The sequence below is a fragment of the Pelophylax lessonae genome (genome assembly GCF_965119305.1).
Source record: "Pelophylax lessonae genome assembly, chromosome: 10".
Taxonomy (NCBI): domain Eukaryota; kingdom Metazoa; phylum Chordata; class Amphibia; order Anura; family Ranidae; genus Pelophylax; species Pelophylax lessonae.
In genome coordinates this window covers 90,048,334-90,067,338 of record NC_138777.1, presented here as the reverse complement: position 1 = coordinate 90,067,338, position 19,005 = coordinate 90,048,334, and the positions used below count along the sequence as shown (strand labels likewise).

General features: G+C 44.4%; 1 protein-coding gene across 1 annotated transcript in view; it reads right to left on the bottom strand.

Moving 5' to 3' along the window:
• LOC309566071 (pre-mRNA-processing factor 39-like) overlaps positions 1-19,005 on the bottom strand; it is a 120,780-nt gene that overhangs the window by 82,391 nt on the left and 19,384 nt on the right. The window contains exons 2-3 of the mRNA XM_082271097.1: positions 17,139-17,335; positions 8,028-8,153 (exon numbers count right to left, since the gene is read on the bottom strand). Of these exons, the coding sequence (XP_082127223.1) occupies positions 8,028-8,153; positions 17,139-17,335 (323 nt within the window). The remainder of the gene's footprint in view (positions 1-8,027; positions 8,154-17,138; positions 17,336-19,005) is intronic.

Below are 19,005 nucleotides of genomic sequence, written 5' to 3'. Positions count from 1 at the left end.
CCGTGGATCGGTTCATTTTACCTATCCCCCGATCCAGCTATTGTGGCAGTATCGGCGCTGATATCTGATCCTAATATCGGATCGGTGCATCCCTAGTTTTAGTCTCGATTCACACTACCGCGACTTGTGGTCTATTGACTGGTACAGGACCCGTTCTAATAGGAGTGACACAAGTCGCTCCAACTTAGAAAAAGGTTCCTGTACTACTTCGGGGCGACCTCGGAGCGACTTGCATAGACATTCATTATATGAAGTCCGTGCAAGACGCGCCGAGGTCACGGTGCACGGAACTTTACCAGGTCGCCCCCGGAGTCGTGCCTTGTTAGTGTGAACCAGCACTTAGGGTATGTTATTTTAAGATTGAATGTACTTCGAATAAGCTATATCCAGTAATATTTATATTCCCCAAAGAAATCCATAAAATAATATGTGTAATAGCTAACTTATTCTAATTACACTCAATTTGACAACATTGCAACAAACAGGACACCTGCTCCCACTTTAGCTTTGATCCCCTGAGCGGTCTGAGTGGAAGTTCAGCCCCCCTACCTGCCCGCAACCTTCTGGGACAGGTCACATGCCCCAGGAGGCTGTGGGACCAGGAACAGAGCGCAGAGCAACTTGCGCACGCACAGTGGTAAAGGCAGTATCTGTTTATTAAATAAGCAGCAGCTACAGCTATTATAGCTACTGACTTTTAATTTTTGGAAATCTGGCTGAAGAATCTCTTTAAGCATCTGATCATTTCACACACGTTAAAAACATTTGCAAGGGTATTATTCGTGATTTTTGTGAAAATGCTGATACAATCGCACAGCAATTTTTAAAATAAAAATTGACCCCTTTGCCTTTTCAGTTGATACATTTGCTCTGACTACTACGAATATTTCCAAATTACATATATTCTGTACTCAAATATACCTTATATTTTTACAAATGTCCATTTATATTAAACATTCTAAAAACCTCAATAAGAAGCTGCAATATCATTTTTACTATATTTTGCATTTCTTAACAGTAGTAAAATAATTCAGTACAACAACTAAATATAAAACTTGCCTTTTTTTCTTTCAGATGTCTCTCCCCTTGTAAGTCACCATCTTGATGGTTGCAGGGCAGATGCCAAAGAAGTGTCTAAGCCCATCCAGCCCTCCAGGAACTCCCCAGCTTGTTGAGATTTCACATAAAAGCACACTGAAGAAAACGGCGCAATCTCTGAAGTGGGGGTGGTTATGCACTGTAAGCGAGTGCGCAAGATTTTTTGCATGCACATATTGCCCTTGGAATTTCATTAGTATGGATAATGTCTTTGAAGGTAATAAAGTGAGGGCATTTCAGTATTTTAAGTGGCAATTAAAAGTCTATATTATGTGGTAGAATTGCAATATGGCGCGATTCGAATGCTTACTGGTGTATAATTATTAATTTCAATATACCTATCTACCCATGTAAACCTGTATCACAGTACAAAGTGAACAGGACTATGGACACAGATAAGCATTAGCCCCCTGACCAAGTCTGCAGCACCATAAACAACTGTGATGCCCATTTTTTCTGCTATCAACACATCAACTTCAGGGACGACAGGTTCACTTGCTGCCTAATACAGTATATCCCACAGACTTTCAAGATGTCATTGTAAATGGGCAGTAAGATGGGCAGTGAAAGAAGAAGAATCACACTGATGAGCTCTCTGTGGCTTTGCTCTTTTCTCCTATCAGCATGCTCCTTGCACTGTAGTAAACCAGATGCATCTTCTCTACTCCCTTGAGTTCTGCTGTACAGACTGTACTTAGGCTGCAAGGAACTGATATCCATCAAATTCAGATACAGTAAGTCCTTCACATACGAACTTTCGAGTTGTGAACTTTCAAAGATACAAACATGTGTTTGCAGTTTTGTTTTTTTATTCAACCCAGCGAACTGAACAAAAAAAAACTGACAGATCGACGTACCAACACAAGCAATGTTGGTGCAGCTATTTCCCCAGCTGTGCAATTGTGTTCTTATAGGGGGACTCTCCCTGCCAGAACACACCGATCAGCGCTCACAGCCTTTGTCTGCAAGTACTGATCTTTGCTTGACTTACAGACAAGCTCCCAGAACGAAACTCATTCTTAGGGCTCTTTCACACATGGAGTCCGTCGGACGGACTCCGTTTTTCTCAGCGGGGGATCGATCCGTCGATCCCCCGCTGAGCAGGAGGATGACAGCTGTTCTCCGTGCTGTGTGCGGAGACACAGCTCTCAGATCCCCATGCATCTCTATGGGGGAATCGGATGGGAACGGAACCTCCGTCAGTTCTCATCCGATCCGCTGAACGGATGGAAAAATAGGGTTTCCATCCATCCAGATTTGATGGATCGGATGTCAGTGGACATGTCTCCGCTGACATCCGATGCCCCATAGAGATGCATGGGGTGACCGTTCAGATTCGCCCAAAAAAAACGTCAGGCTGATCTGAACGGTCCGCCTGTGTGAAAGGGGCTTACTATACCTACACAGTATTTATGCCTTTAAACCTGCCTGGAATTCAGCTTTAGGGTAAACATGTCTGAATAGCAATCTATCTGTGACATTTACAAAAAGTGTTGTAAATACTCATTAGAAATCTGTTTTTCAGTGGTACGCAACTTGTGACAGGTTTATGTGCGTATCGAAAAGGTGTATAGCAAAACTGTCTGAAATAGAATTGTTTTCGCGACACAATTCTAGAACCTGTATCAAAATTTACTCCAACATGGAACAGGACTTGTTTTCATTCCACCTCCACTTTCCTTATCACCAATACAGTGGCTTTTCTTTATGAATTTATTGCAACAATAGCAACAGACAGTAAAAGTGTCTCAAACAAGCCAAACAAGCACTGCATCAGTTAAATAGGAAGTGCATATCAAAGCATATCAGTACCAAATATAAAACTGTTGCACGGGTTTCATGAATTTGACACAAGGCTCCCGACTACATCCACAACACCAGAAACGTGTCCCAAATGCCCTACTGAATCGTCCCCTTTGTGTTTTACCATTTTAGTTCTACTGTACAGAGAAATAATGAGAATGTTAACCTCAGTGCATGTGCATCGTGTGCATCTGCAAGTCATCGTATGTATATAAAGCATATAATTAATGTCAGCACCTTTTAGTGTATTTGCCCTAGTATTTATGATACTGTAGGCATTTTACAAAGGATATGTATATTTTATGAAAAGTGTACAAATGTCACTGAACACGATAAAAAATAAAGTGAAGGTTTCAAAGTGTAAGTATATAAATTATACAACAGGTTTATACAGCACTTACACACAACCATTATTTTTTGGTATCTTTTATTTACCATATTTTATAGTACATATAACCATTCACATCAGACCCTGCCCCAAAAAGAGGTTACAGTCTAAAATCACACACACACACACACACACACACACACACACACACACACACACACACACACACACACACACACACACACACACACACACACACACACACACACACACACACACACACACACACACACACACACACACACACACACACACACACACACACACACACACACACACACACACACACACACACACACACACACACACACACACACACACACACACACACACACACACACACACACACACACACACACACACACACACACACACACACACACACACACACACACACACACACACACACACACACACACACACACACACACACACACACACACACACACACACACACACACACACACACACACACACACACACACACACACACACACACACACACACACACACACACACACACACACACACACACACACACACACACACACACACACACACACACACACACACACACACACACACACACACACACACACACACACACACACACACACACACACACACACACACACACACACACACACACACACACACACACACACACACACACACACACACACACACACACACACACACACACACACACACACACACACACACACACACACACACACACACACACACACACACACACACACACACACACACACACACACACACACACACACACACACACACACACACACACACACACACACACACACACACACACACACACACACACACACACACACACACACACACACACACACACGGATCTGTTTGGCCATGCAGGAGTTAGTTAACCTCCTTATCAGTTTTTGTAGTATGAGAGGAAAGTGAATCATTCAGAGGAATCCCATGCAAATACAAGGTAAACACACAAATTACAAGCAGAACATGTCACTTGTGGGAGTCAAGCTTATCCATAAAAAGCATGTAAAGAGGACAAACCAAAGTCATGTAACAGACAGGCATACACATATACAGCATGGACAATGATTAAAGGAACACTCACAACAGGAAAAAAAAAAACTCTGAATTTCACACACATCTGAGGACAAACATTCATAGATTTTTACAACATGCTTGTTTTCATATTTTCAGAACGTCCATTTATTTACAGTCTCTGAAGGAGCTGCAAACTGTATAAGGCAAGGGTCTTCAAACTATGGCCCTCCAGTTGTTCAGAAACTACAATTCCCATCATGCCTAGTCATGTCTGTAAACATCAGAGTTTTACAATGCCTCATGGGATGTGTAGTTCTGCAACAGCTGAAGGGCCAGAGTTTGAGGATCCCTGGTATAAGGTCTCCAAGACTCCGTTCAATTCCACAACTCATGCTGCAACCAATGCAGCTACTTTGTGTTTGTAACTGCAGGTGGACACAGCATTAGTGTAATATCTGCAATGTCAGAGTGTATGGAATGGAGGGAAACTATGAAGTGGCAGTATTAGCCAGATCTACAGGTAAGAGTAGCTGGGTGCATGTTTAGAGCTGTAAAAGGAATGGTGAGGAATAGTGGAGCTGTCAATGCTGACTTTCATTTGTAATGGCCAAATGACGAGCTGTCCCTGGTCTAAATGCTTTGAATCACTGACCTGGTACAGGTATGCTACAAGTACAGTACAATCTGAACGCAGAATCTGCATACTTTTTCAGGGCCAGAGAGCATTTAAACCTCTGAATCACCATGACAGCCTGCTAGAATTTTCCGAAAAAGAAGTTGGCATTGGCAGACCACACAACTCCCTTAGTGCAGATATCCTTTAAAGTGTCGGTAAACCCCCTTCTCTAAAAAAAAATAAAATTAAAAAAACCTTCCTAAGGGCTTGTTCATACGTGTGTTAATTATGAAGAAGGAAGCAATGCTCAATAATAAGCCTATAGCATTGATGACATGTTAATGACGTGTTTTCGTTGGGTTTTTGAAGCATTTAAAAAGCTTCAAGAATGCTTGCTAAATGCCCAAGAAAGTGTTGCTTTTCTAGTGGGAAGTGCCTAAAGAAAAGTGATGTAGAGGGAATTATCTACTTTGGGATGTGGTTAGCTTGTAGTGTGATAGCAGACATTTTTGTGAATTCTCTGCAAGATTATTTATAACAGGTACTTCCATAGTGCCATAAATTTACATCGCTTTATATATACATATTGTACATTCACATCTCTCCTTGCCCTCAAGGAGCTTACAATCTAAGGTCTCTAACTCACATTCATTCATACATACACATACCAGGGCCAATTTAACATACCAGTATGTCTTTGGAATGTGGAAGGACATCGGAGTATCCGGAGGAAACCCATGCCATCACAGGGAGAACATGCAAACTCCAGGCAGGTGGTATCATGGTTGGGATTCGAACAGAAGACCCTAGTGCTGCTAGGCGGAAGTGCAAGATTGATTTGAATATTTTGATCTCTGACACTTGGCTTGGTCCAGCTCAGCTTTGCTGAAACATAAAGCTTTGCCACTGACAATATTGTTCAATGCCTCTCCACGCTTGGTCAGTCCTGCTGGCTGGCTTGATGTATTTGCCTGCCCACAAATGGTGTTACCACACGACCAATCTGTACAAACACGAAGTGACCGGAGCTGCTCTGTCCTCATTCTCAATTATTTCCCAGTGCATTCTGGGATACAGGAGCTTCCACTATCTCTCCCCCAGTGCCCAAGTAACACTTTATAAATACTTCATAAGCACACCATAAATGCTATGGGTACTGCTAAGGTGCAGTTACAGAGCATTACCATTGAAATCAATGGAGGTGGCTGACAAGTGTCAATGCCTCATGAAAGGGACATGCTGCCTAATTTGAAACACAAGATGTCACAACACTACCACTACTGTGTGGACAGCACTGTTTGGTGCCACTAGGATATTCATGGCAGCTGTTGAAGGGCGGCTATGGGGTTTTACAAATGCTGAATAAATGCCACATAAACATAGCGTATTGTCGCACATGTGAGTGAACCCGAACGATTTTTGAAATATCTCTTTGCCCTTTGTTCATTGAAACTTTCCTTTAGGAGAAATCACCTGTAAATTACACCAGTCATGAGCAACTTTCCCCTCTTTGGCGACAACGATCTGCAGACTCCTACAGCCTCTTCATCATTTCCACCATAGTGCACATGCTCCCCTTCTAGTAGCAAGTAAGTCTAATGTCTTACTGTGGGCTATAATCATCCTACCTGATTTCAGAGTGCCATGTCCTGACGGTGTCGTCTCCTCAGGCCATGCAAAGCAGAGTGGAGCTGTCAATTGACACCCTTCACATGGGAAAACTGGGGCTGTGCCCTATTGTTTACACATTGGAATATCCCATTGGTTTACAACCACTTTAAGGCAGGACTTTGAATGGTATGATAAAGTAATGAGATGTTTTTTGCTTCATCGCACATGGCACAATCGGAAATGTTTGGAACAATTTAGATACAAGGTGAAGCAGCTCCCTACTTTAATCTGACTAGAAACTCTACCTAGACTCAAACACATTAACACCAAAAAAATAAATTAATGTGAAATATGGACATTAGCAAAAGAAGTAGTTTGCAAAAGGTGCTTACTTTTAACACTTACCCGTCTCTCTCATTTGTGACTTCAACACAGGAGACAGTATCACAACTCACCCTTACTTATGTAATAGTGCTAATACAAGCATTGTTGCACAAGGTAGGCTAAAACCTGGGTCACTTCTCCAATTAAAAATGTCCATCACACCCTATCGTACCCACTACGAAGTACAGCATATACAGTGTAATGCGCTGCAGTGCAGGAGCATTGTCCTCTACTATATAGTGTGTTAAAGCTGCTGTTCTTAATAAATAGCACAGTAATGCGCCACACGTTACTGCAACACAAGGTTCCCCGCTGGTAGAATACAATCTCGGGTGGGGAGGGGGGGGGGGGATTCTTGCATCCACCTCACTTGTGGCCTCTGGCTGAACAAAGAAAAAAATAACCATGTGTACCCGGTTTAAGGGCTCATATTCTCTAGCTAGCTCAATCCAAAGTAATGCTCAAAATTATACGCATCCTTTGCTTTCATCAAGCTTTTTTGGCTGACAGATGGGCAAATATTTTACCAAAGAACACTGCAAGTGAGAGATCTAAGTGTTCTTTATGTGACTACTTTGAGTAAGGAGACATTGCACGCACTTTCCATTGTAATACCTGTGTGTTCATCCATGAACATAATATATGCTCACTCAGACATCACTAGCTCATTTACCCCTTCAATTTTCAAATTGTGTTCACAGCTTGTATAAGCTCTGTGTAAGTCTGCCTGGCTAATAAACAGTAGAGATGGAGGCTTTGTCTAAGCATCATCACACAACCACAGCTGAGATTGCTTTTCTTTGTGTTAGTAGATTTGTAAGCAAGCAAAGGATATACAGTATGGCTGTGGTCTGCCACTACGCTCAGGTACTTCACATAAAAGACCATTTCATTTTTTGTGCTTTGTACATAAACTCCATAGGTATGGGGTGAGGGAACACAAAGAAAATAAAAACTCAATATCAATGCAATCTTTCATGTAAGTACAGCAAATCTAATGTCTATGTTAGCTTATTCCATTTAAATTTCTGTGGTGCATAAACTTTCTGGTTTTAATATTCCAGTCACAAATACCTTTTCTGCCTCTTCTCTATTACCCTGATGCTGCTCCAGGTCTGCATACTTCTTCCAGTAGATGTGACAAAGAGGAAAATATGTGAGGAACGCATCATAAGCTTTCCTACAAGCTGCCAGGTTGTTCTGTGGGAAGAAAATAAAAGATGGCTAAACCAGGGCTTGACAACTTTGTTGGACATTTAGGAGCCAGCTAAAAATGTTAGGAGCCATTTTTTTTCCGCGCATGCCGAATGGCCGGCTTCTGTCGGACTGGCTGTCATACACACGGGCCCAATGGCGGCCAGTTTTTATTGAACCGGCTGATGTTGCCTGGCATTTGACCCCTGTGTACTTTTTTTACTTCTTCTGAGACATATTAGAAGGAACACTCCAACCACCATGGCCGCTTCAGTGATTTGAAATGGTCATGGTGGTAGGAGTCAGGAATACTGCACATGCTGGAATAAATGGATTTTTGTAAAATCTTACTGTAAAATCCTTTTCTCTTAGCTCATTGACAGACGTAGTCCTCGGTGATACAGCACCTTCGGGTTATGTTGCCTCCACAGGAGCAGGACTAGACAGGAAATTAAAATGCTCTGGCCACACCCTAGGGGCAGTCCCAGAGGGTATATCCTCTCTCTCTCTGCCTCAGCAAATCAGTTATGTCAAAAAGCAGTCTTTAGAGATTTTAACCCAACCCAACTCCAAAACAGAGGGGCGGGGACTACGTCTGTCAATGAGCTAAGAGAAAAGGATTTTACGGTAAGATTTTACAAAAATCCATTTTTCTCTATCGCTCATTGACAGACGTAGTCCTCGGTGATACAGCACCTTCGGGACGTCCCAGAGCAGTATCACAAATGAGGGGTGGGAAAATGGAAATCAAATCCCAATCTAGAAGGCCCAACCGGTGCCAACTAGAAGTTTACAATGCTCATCCTTAATGATGAGACTCAACAAAAAAGAAATTTTTCAAACAGAAAAAAACTCTCGAGGTAGACCACCGGTCTCCTCAAATTGCGGCCTGCAAAACCTTGCGGCCAAATGAGGCATCCGCCGATGCCGTCACATCAATTTTATAGAATTTTGTAAAGGTATGTACCGACGACCAGGTGGCCGCCTTACATACCTGGACCACTGACGCCTGATGGCGAAAGGCCCAGGAAGTACTGAGCGCTCGAGTGGAGTGCGCCCTAACAGGGAACGGAGGACTCTGACCCTTAATAGAATAAGCCTGTACCACCGTCTGTCTAATCCATTTGGCAATGGTCGCGGCAGATGCAGGCAAACCCTTTCTGGGGCCATCCGTGATCACAAAAAGTGAATCCGTCTTACGGAATGATTCCGTAGCTTTCAGGTATACTCTGATTGCCCGAACCACATCCAAGGAATGCAACGCATGTTCCCGATGATGCTTGGGCTGAGGACACAAGGAAGGTAGTACAATATCTTTATTCAGATGAAAATCTGAAACCACCTTAGGAAGAAAGGATGGCTTAGGATGAAGTACTACCTTATCCCTATGAATCACTAGGTATGGGGACTGGCATGATAATGCAGCCAGTTCTGACACCCTGCGAGCAGAAGTGATAGCCACCAAGAAGGCCACCTTCTGGGATAAAGTAAACAAGGGAATCTCCCTGATGTTTTCAAAGGGAGGTTTCTGTAGTACTGACAAAACTAAATTAAGATCCCAGGGCGGTAAGGGCGCGCGGACTGGTGGAGCCAGGTGCCGCACCCCCTGGATGAAATTCCGCACCAAGGACTTGGTAGCTAAAGGTTTCTGAAAGAAGATTGCTAATGCTGAAACTTGACCCTTGATGGTGCTCAAGGCTAGCTTCTCCTCAACCCCTTGTTGCAAAAAAGCCAATATTCGAGTCACCGAATAGGTACGTGGAGGAAATCCTAAAGATTCGCACCACGCAATACAAGTCTTCCATGTGTGATAATAGACCTTGCTGGAAGTCGCTTTCCTTGCTTTAATAAGGGTAGGAATGACTGAAGCTGACAAACCTCTGTCCTTCAGTACTTGGGTCTCAATGGCCAGGCCATTAAAACCAGCGACTGTAAAGCACGATGGTAAATTGGTCCTTGAGACCACAGACACTCCCTGAGACGAAGTTCCCATGGAACGTCTGCGACTAGCCTGTCCAAGTCGGCCAGGCCGGCTTGACGAGGCCAGCCTAGAATTTCTAGGACCACTGGTGCTGACTGGATCTGAACCAGGCGTCCCTAGAGCTATCTGGCCCCGACCATCCGAGAAAGTCTGGTCGTTTTCTGTTCCCACACATTTATCAGATACCTGATTGCTATCAGGAAGGGTGATCTTTTCTGGTTGAACCTCAGGGACCGAAGTTACCCGGCTAGAGGCTTCTTGGCCTGTCTGGTCAACCAGATCCGATTCCTGTGGGGAATTGAGACTAATCTTAGGAAAAGGTAAAGGAAAAGATCTATTCAGGGAACGGTGACTACCGCTCCCTGTAGTACTTAAATGTTGGAAGGGAAGAATCGCACCGGTAGTAGTAGTTGATGCTCGATCTAATGTCCTGAATACCGGTGAAAAACGTCCCCCCACCCTCAAACCGGGTGGGGGCGCACCTTCAGGCTGTGTACTCCTTTGCTTCGGGTTTGGCTGAGTTGGTCCTCTGTTTGTCCGACCAGCCTTTCTTGAACCCTCCTGGAGGAGTCTTGCCTTTCCCGCTTGTTCCAGCCGGGCGTGCGAACCCTTTATGGGCGGTAAAGAAAGGTCCTCGCTTGTTGCGAGGTCCCTTAGCTTTAGCAGCCTGTGGCAAAAAAGTGCTCTTGCCCCCAGTGGCATCCTTAATGATTTCATCTAGGGTGGCCCCAAATAGACGATTCCCCTGAAAGGGGAGATTCGTCAAGGTCTTTTTGGAACCTAGGTCAGCTGACCAGCATTTTAACCACAGCACACGTCTGAGGATTACCGCTGACATAGATGCATGCCCTAATAGGGGAGTAGTGTCCAAGGCTGCGTCACAGATAAACTGTAGCCCTTGTATAATCTGTTCCATCAAATCAGATGTTTCCTGGGGAATATCCTTTCCCCTAAGGTCTTGGCGTACCAATCTCGCCCATTCCGTAAGTGTCTGGGAAACTAGACCAATAACAATTACTGGTCTAAATGCTGACCCTATCAGAGAGAAGATGGTGCGGGACTCTGCTTCCATCTTTCGATCCACCGGATCCTTAAAGGACGAAGTGTCCTCCACTGGGATAACCGTGGCTTTATTCAGCCTGGAAATAGGTGGATCCACCACTGGTGGTACCGTCCATTTCTTAATGATGGATTCCTCAAACGGATAGCGTCTAGCAATACGCTTGGAAATAGTAAAGGTACGTTTAGAATGCTCCCATTCTCCTTTAATCTTATTACCAAAACACTTGGGTACAGGAAAAACCTTCACCGTTTTGATGGGCTTGTTAGTACCAAAAGGAATCTCTGTATCAGTTGCTTCTGCCGGTAAAACCTCAAGTTTTAAGGTTTCCTGCACTGCCACAACTAGTGCGTCCACCAATGCTTCTTCCTGAATTATAGCGGGAGAAGAAACGTCCTCCTCACTGTCTGAGGGAGCTTTACCTGAGGTAACAGCCCTTGCAGAGGGACCTGCAACTGCAGTGACCATCTCTGAATCTGAGTCAGAGGTGTCAGATAATATAGGGGTAGGCGGGGGTCGCTTCCTTGACCCTCGTCCCTGACAGGCCGCCTCCACCCGAGCCACCATAGACTCCAAAATTGCTGTAAATGCCTCTACACTCTGTGCACCGGCGGGTCCCGTGGCCCCCTCGAGGGAAACAGGTGGGGGAATTTGTGTGGCAGGGTCCATGATTATTCCAGTAACTGCCCGGATAATATAATTCAAAAATAAAAAACTTTTTTTTTTTTTTTTTTTCACAGACCCCCAGCGCCACAAAAGCCCCTTAGTGTTACCTGCTAGGGATCCCTATCGATCGAGAGAGAGAGAGAGAGAGAGACCCCCAGGCTCACCACTTGATGCTCAGAGTTTAACTGCAACAGGTTACAGCACTGTCTTGACAAACAGGAAGTCTTTTGGCTGGCTGCCCAGGAAGAAAGGAGGCGGCTCCGCCCCTCTGCACGCCTTCCGGCGCCTCCCCTAGCTCCACGAGGTGTTTGGATCACCTCAAACATGGCCGCCCCCATGCTGGAGACACGAGGCTACGCCAAAATGGCGGCTCGTGCAATCCAGCAAAAAAAATGGCGGCGGCCTGTACCGAATAGCGGTGTGCTGCAGGGCACACAACACTATCTCTGCATGGGGATTTTTGGCGTAGTTGGCGGTACCGGCCCTGGCGGACCTCATGGCCGTTCGGAAGGCCTGCTATAGCTGGAGATTTGACTAGGAAGGCAGTCTACATGTCCGTGGCTTCTGACTGGTAGGTACCTTATTCTTATCACAGTAAGATTCCCAGACTGCCACTGATTACAATCTTTTAAACATGTATACAATTAGATTGTTAGCTCCCAAACCAAGCCTCCTGGCTTTTTGCACATAAAATCACACTCAAAGTAGGGGGATCTGTGCCATGTTATAGGATAGAGGGGGACTCTATCTTACCATACAGAGAGGGGCCCGCGTTCACCACAAGACCCGTCAGGGGGAAAAGGGGGAACATACTACTCACAATACCGGAACCAGTCGGGCACCAACTCCTGACAGTACCCCTCTCCACCGGAGCGGGAGGGCTGTCGACCAATACGGACGCCGTGACTCATGGTCTTTGGCGTTTCAGCGAGACGTTTAACTCGCGGGGTCAGTCCCTTAATGGGACTTTGTCGTGGCCGACCCAGCGCGGAGCTATGGCCTGCACGCGCTCGTAGGCTGAACTGGGGTGACCACCGGATCTCAACATCCAGCCCGTCGCCCAGTTCAGCTTTCTTGCTTGAAGATCTCACAGGAACACTGGAGAAAAAAGCGGTCTAAAAAATCTTTTTAAGAAAAAAATCTTGCCAGGACCGAAGATCCCAGCAAGGTATCTAGGTCCTTACTCCTAACTAGACAGAAAATAACTGATTTGCTGAGGCAGAGAGAGAGAGGATATACCCTCTGGGACTGCCCCTAGGGTGTGGCCAGAGCATTTTAATTTCCTGTCTAGTCCTGCTCCTGTGGAGGCAACATAACCCGAAGGTGCTGTATCACCGAGGACTACGTCTGTCAATGAGCGATAGAGAAATTTACATTTATTTGCTGGGGGGCTAGTTGCACCCACAGCACGTGACTTACTGCTGGCGGTTACTGCTGGCTGGTACTGCTGTGGGTACTGCTGGCTGGTACAGCGTGCGGATACTGCAGGCTTGTACTGCTGGCTGGTACTGCTGGTGGGTCCTGCTAACTGGTACTGCTGTGGGTCCTGCTAGCTGGTACTGCTGAGAGTACTGCTGGAGGGAAATACTGGTGGAGATCACTGAGCGCCACTGTAGGAAGCATATGGAGCCGATGCTTCCTGAATCTCTCCTGTCACAGGCGGAGTGCATTTGATATCACTCCGCCTGTGACAGGACGGAGGTACACAGGAAGCATTGGCTCCATTCTGTCACAGCTGACAGACACTGTTCTTTTGCCTGACATCCCAAATCTCCTGCGAGGTGTGGGAATCTCCCACATGCAGGCACGGCACTTGCGGGTGTCGGGGCGCCACAGCCCGCATGCAGGAGACTCCCGCACCTCGCAGGAGACCTGGGATGCCTGGCGACAAGACCCCTCCGGCAGTATAACCCAGGCGCCAGACCGCTAATTCTAGTTGCCAATATGACCTGGAGCCTGGGTTTTGTCGAGCCCTGGGCTAAACTGACAACTATGCATGCACTTTATACCCAAGAGGTGAAAAATTTGTAATATTCGAATAATATTCCACAGTAGCGTAAATGTTACAAAAAAAAAGCCAAAAGCAAAACAGATTGTCAAACTAATATGTGAGTAATAAAGCAAATGTCCATAAAAGTGCTAAATAATTGTGCTGCGGCTTTGCTCACTGGAGAGGATACACCATATGTCCACCACCAAAGTGCAAGTGCAGGACCTCATTGCCACTCATTCTCATGACTGTCAATGGCACTTAATAATGATAAAACTCTACCTGGGAAATTCAAACATCATCTCCGAGTCATTACTCCGGCTCTCATAATAACAGCCACCACATGCTTAATCACCAGTAACTAGCAGAACCAGCAAATTGAAGGTAATCATCTCCCTTCTTTTCTTCTTTTTTATACTTTTTCCATTGGTCCTTTCTCTGATGCGCATTGAGTGAAATAATCTGAACGCACTTTTCTCAAGATATTTCCAAATAGTTGCAATAGAATTGATATTGTTATTAATTTACTATTTTCCAGGTATGGAAATATCAAATTTATTGCAACACTTCGGAGTATCCTGAGTGCGTTCAGATTATTTCACTCAATGCGCATCAGAGGAAAGGAGTAACAGAAAAAGTATAAGAAAGAAGAAAAGAAGGGGAGAAGGGAGAGGATTACTTTCAATTTGCTGGTTCTGCTAGTTACTGGTGATGAGGCAATTAGCCTATGAGGTGGCTATTAATATGAGAGCCGGAGTAATGACTTGGAGGTGATGTTTGAATTTCCCAGATGGAGTTTTATCATCATTAAGCGCTATTGGCAGTCATTAGAAAGAGTGCCAATGAGGTCCGATGAGTGATATTCTAAAGGAAGAGGGACCTGCACTTTCACTTTGGTGGTGGACATATGGCGTATCATCTCCAGTGAGATGAAGCACAACTTTTTAGTACTTTTATGGACATGTGCACATATTAGTTTATGACAATCTGTTTTGTGTTTTTTTTTTTTTTCTTTTTGTAACATTTGCGCTACTGATGAATATTATTAGATTATTACAGATGATTTTTCACTTTTTGTGTATATTTTGATAAAGTATCAGCAGTGGAAATATTTTTTTAGTTTAGGATTCACATTGTTTTGGGCGTGGTGAATTTTTGTATTTAAATTTATTTATGCACTTTAAACCAAACAAAATATGAATGCAAATGTGTACTAACAAGTAAAAATACATACTACTGTATACAGTACAAGTGTGTAAACTAAACGCGAACAGTGCTGATGAGGCCTTCATGGATGAGGCTTGGAGTAACAGGCAAATTATTCATACACACAAGGATGTCTTTTGAGCATATAGTAACTATTGTCATATGACTGGACATTGGAAAGCAGTGACCACTTAGACAAAACACATTATTAATAGGGATGCACCGAAATGAAAATTTTGAGCCGAAACCGAAACCGAAAATGCAGGATGCCCTTGGCCGAAAACCGAAAATGACTTTTTCCCCCAAAAAAATTTAAAATGGATAGAACAGGGGCATACACCAAAAACAGGTAGCGACGTACACCTGTCACTGCCACCCTGTCACAGTATATGTACTGTGATGGGTTGGCAAGAGGTTAATTTAATTACCAATGGTATTTGTATTATGCAGCATGAGGGGGTTAATATATTGTCACTGCTGGTCACTCATCTATTAGTGACCGACCAGTGGCAGTTAATTAACCCCTTTGTGCTGCATTAGTGCAACCAGTGTCAGTGCAACCAGTGTTAATTAACACTGATACTGGTTGCACTAATGCAGCACAAAGGGGTTAATTACCTGCCACTGGTCGGTCACTAATAGATGAGTGACCAGCAGTGACAATACATTAACCCCTCATGCTTCATAATACAAATACCATTGGTGAGCTGCCTCAGCTCTCCCCCCCCCCCCCCAACTGCCTCAGCGTCCCCCTCCGCAGTACACCCTCCCCCCCCCCTCTGGCTCAGCATCCCTCCTCGGGTGTCCTTCATTCAAAAGTCCCGCCTCCCGGTGATGTCACTACTACGATCTGTGTTGAATGAAGTGACATACCGGGCGGGAGGGCGGGGCGAGCGGCCGCTATAGATAGAACTATGTGATCCATCCCTGTCAGCTCAGCGGGACTGTGTGTGAATGAGAACTGACCTGACACCGGGCGGGGGGAGCGGCCGCTAATAGATATAACTATGTGAGCCTTCACTGTCAGCGGAGATACATGCCTGACAGTGAAGTGAAGGCTCACATAGTTATAGTTATTAGCGGCCGCTCCCCCCGCCCGGTGTCAGGTCACTTCTCATTCACACATAGTCGCGCTGAGCTGACAGGGATGGATCACATAGTTCTAGTATCTATAGCGGCCGCTCGCCCCGCCCCCCCGCCTGGTATGTCCATTCATGCACACATCTAGTAGTAGGGACGTCATTGAGAGGCGGGAGGCCGGCCAGAGGCGGGAGGCCGGCCAGAGGCGGGAGGCCGGCCAGAGGCGGGACTTTTAAAACCTGCCCTGCGCCCTCCTCCTTCCTCACGGCGGCCATTATTTTCGGCAATGTTAACCCATTATCGGCCGAAATGGGATAGGCTCATTTTCGGCCGATAATTTCGGTGGCCAAAATTTCGGGGCATCCCTAATTATTAATCCACATTCCCAACAAAACATCCTGTCACTTTTAACTGCTATAGTTTTATGAAAAGAAAACTGCTATTCTTTTAAAATAGGTATCTATATCATACTATAGCAACCATTTGGGGTTATGCATCTTGAATCACTCACCTTGATAGGAAAAAGACAACTAGTTACTAAAGGGGCAACACAAACCTCAGAAAACTCCATGCGGTTGATTTACTAAAGCTGGAGAATGCAAAATCTGGTGCAGCTGTGCATGGTAGCCAATCAGCTTCTAACTTCAGCTTGTTTAATTAAGCTTTGAAAAAATAACCTGGAAGCTGATTGGTTTCTATGCACAGCTGCACCAGATTTTACACTTTCCAACTTTAGTAAATCAACCCCCATGTGTAAGATCCACTGTGATAGGCTAAGATCAGTGCCAACATTACATGCTTGCCCACACTAGGTGGCTAACGATATTGTTAATAACAGCCTGATGTTAAAAAATGAATACCATCCATCTACCAAGAATCTGAAAAAGAGATGCAAAGACGACAGAAGGAAAAAACTGTGCTTCATGCACAATAAGGTTTCGGTGTATACCTTAAAAAAAATAAATGTAAAATCGGCAATAATATAAAAAAAAGTGATTGGGCCTTTACCTGGCTTTCTGCATATGCTATCAGTTTAGTCCAAGCACTGAAATTCCATTGTTTCTTCATCGCTGTTTTCCAGTAGGTGCTGAATTCAGGAGGCATGGCACTTCCCACACCACAGGATTCCTCATCACTGCCGCTACAGTCCTCCGTGGTCAGAACATCGCAGTCCATGGTGGAGAAATCAGACACAGGGGGATTCACTGGAGATGAAGGGCAACAACTTTAAATGCAGAACATTTACTCTTATATTGTGCATTTCTAATATATGTGCAAAGGTAAAATTATGCCATTCAAGTAAGGCCATCAGCTAGGAATACACCATTAATAATTCAATTTGGAAGAAGGTACTAGTAATTAGGGTAACCATTATCAATATACAAATGCAGCAGCTGGGAAGTTCTACCGTTACGTCGTGCAACAAAAACATTTTCGAATCAACTTTGCAACGATAGCTGTTTTCCTAAAGAAGGAATGAAAACGAAGTCATGGTTACATATGATACACAAATGGTAGTTGATCCATTTTGAGGCAATTTAGACTACTGCACTTTACTGCAATGAACAAAGCTAAGTTTGGTGGCATTCATTTTTTATCTGGGCATATTTGGAGATCACGGAATGCTTTCCCCTTTCCAGTCTATAACCTTCTTTAGACCCTATCTTGCTACACCCACTGCGATTATGTGATTTGGTGAAATTCTCTTCCCACTTGATATCACCTCATCTACAGCTCTCAGGCATTTTAGGCACTCCCAAATTCCCCCAGCCTACAACAGCTCACTGGTATTTCGGTGGTGGTTTAGAAAAGGAATAAAATACATCTACGAACTCTTGGTGCTTGACGGTATAAAGTTAGAATACTTAAGGGAACAATGGCAACATGCAGCTGACAAAGCTTTTCGATGTATTCAAATACACCACCATACATACTCATCATTTTCTCAAGTGCCAAACGGAATCTCCCAAACAAATAACCCCATTTTAAAATCGTTTTTTTGGAAAGACCCCTACCTGTATGGCCTAGTCTTAGACCTGTACAATTCATTTACTGATTTTTTGGGCCCTCTCACACTCAGTGGGAAGCTGACCTAGGCAAAACTTCAGACCAAGCCACCTGTAACCAAATATGGATGGGCTCTTCTAAATGCTCACAAAATGTATTGGCTCAAGAGAATGCCTACAAATTGTGTTCACGTTGGTACACGATCCTGGTGTGTAGCCAAATTTGTCCCCTCTGCATCCCCCAGTGCTTTCAGGAATGCAGGGAACAAGGCACTCTCTTCCATATCTGTTGGTCTTACCCAAAGGCGACAAAATTCTGGATACAAGTCTATACAGTGATCAGATCTATCCTCAACGTCTCCCTTGCATGTAATCCTTGGGAAGCATTATTACATAAACCGATTCTGTCCCTAACCAAAGCACAGAGGAGGGCTGGAGGGATTTATTTTCCTGGCAGCCTGACAAGTACTGGCCAGAGCCTGGCACCAAACATTTCTTCATTTCGCAGAAGTCAAACAGAGGTTCATCATGAAACTCACTCACTGATACACATGCCAAAATGCCAAAGTTTTGAAGATTTGGAACCAATGAATTTATATAGGTACTTCGTTAGTCTGTTGAAAAAAGATACAAGTCCATCTAATTCAACCAATGAGAGGGGGACAAAGAATATATAAATAATACAATCCCATATACACAATCCTATACCCACAGTTGATTCAGAGGAAGGCAAAAACCCCCAGCAAAGCATGATCCAATTTGCTCCAGCAGGGGAAAAAATTCCTTCCTGATTCCCTGAGAGGCAATTGGATATTCCCTGGATCAATCTTACCTATAATGTTAGTATCCAGTTATATTATATACATTTA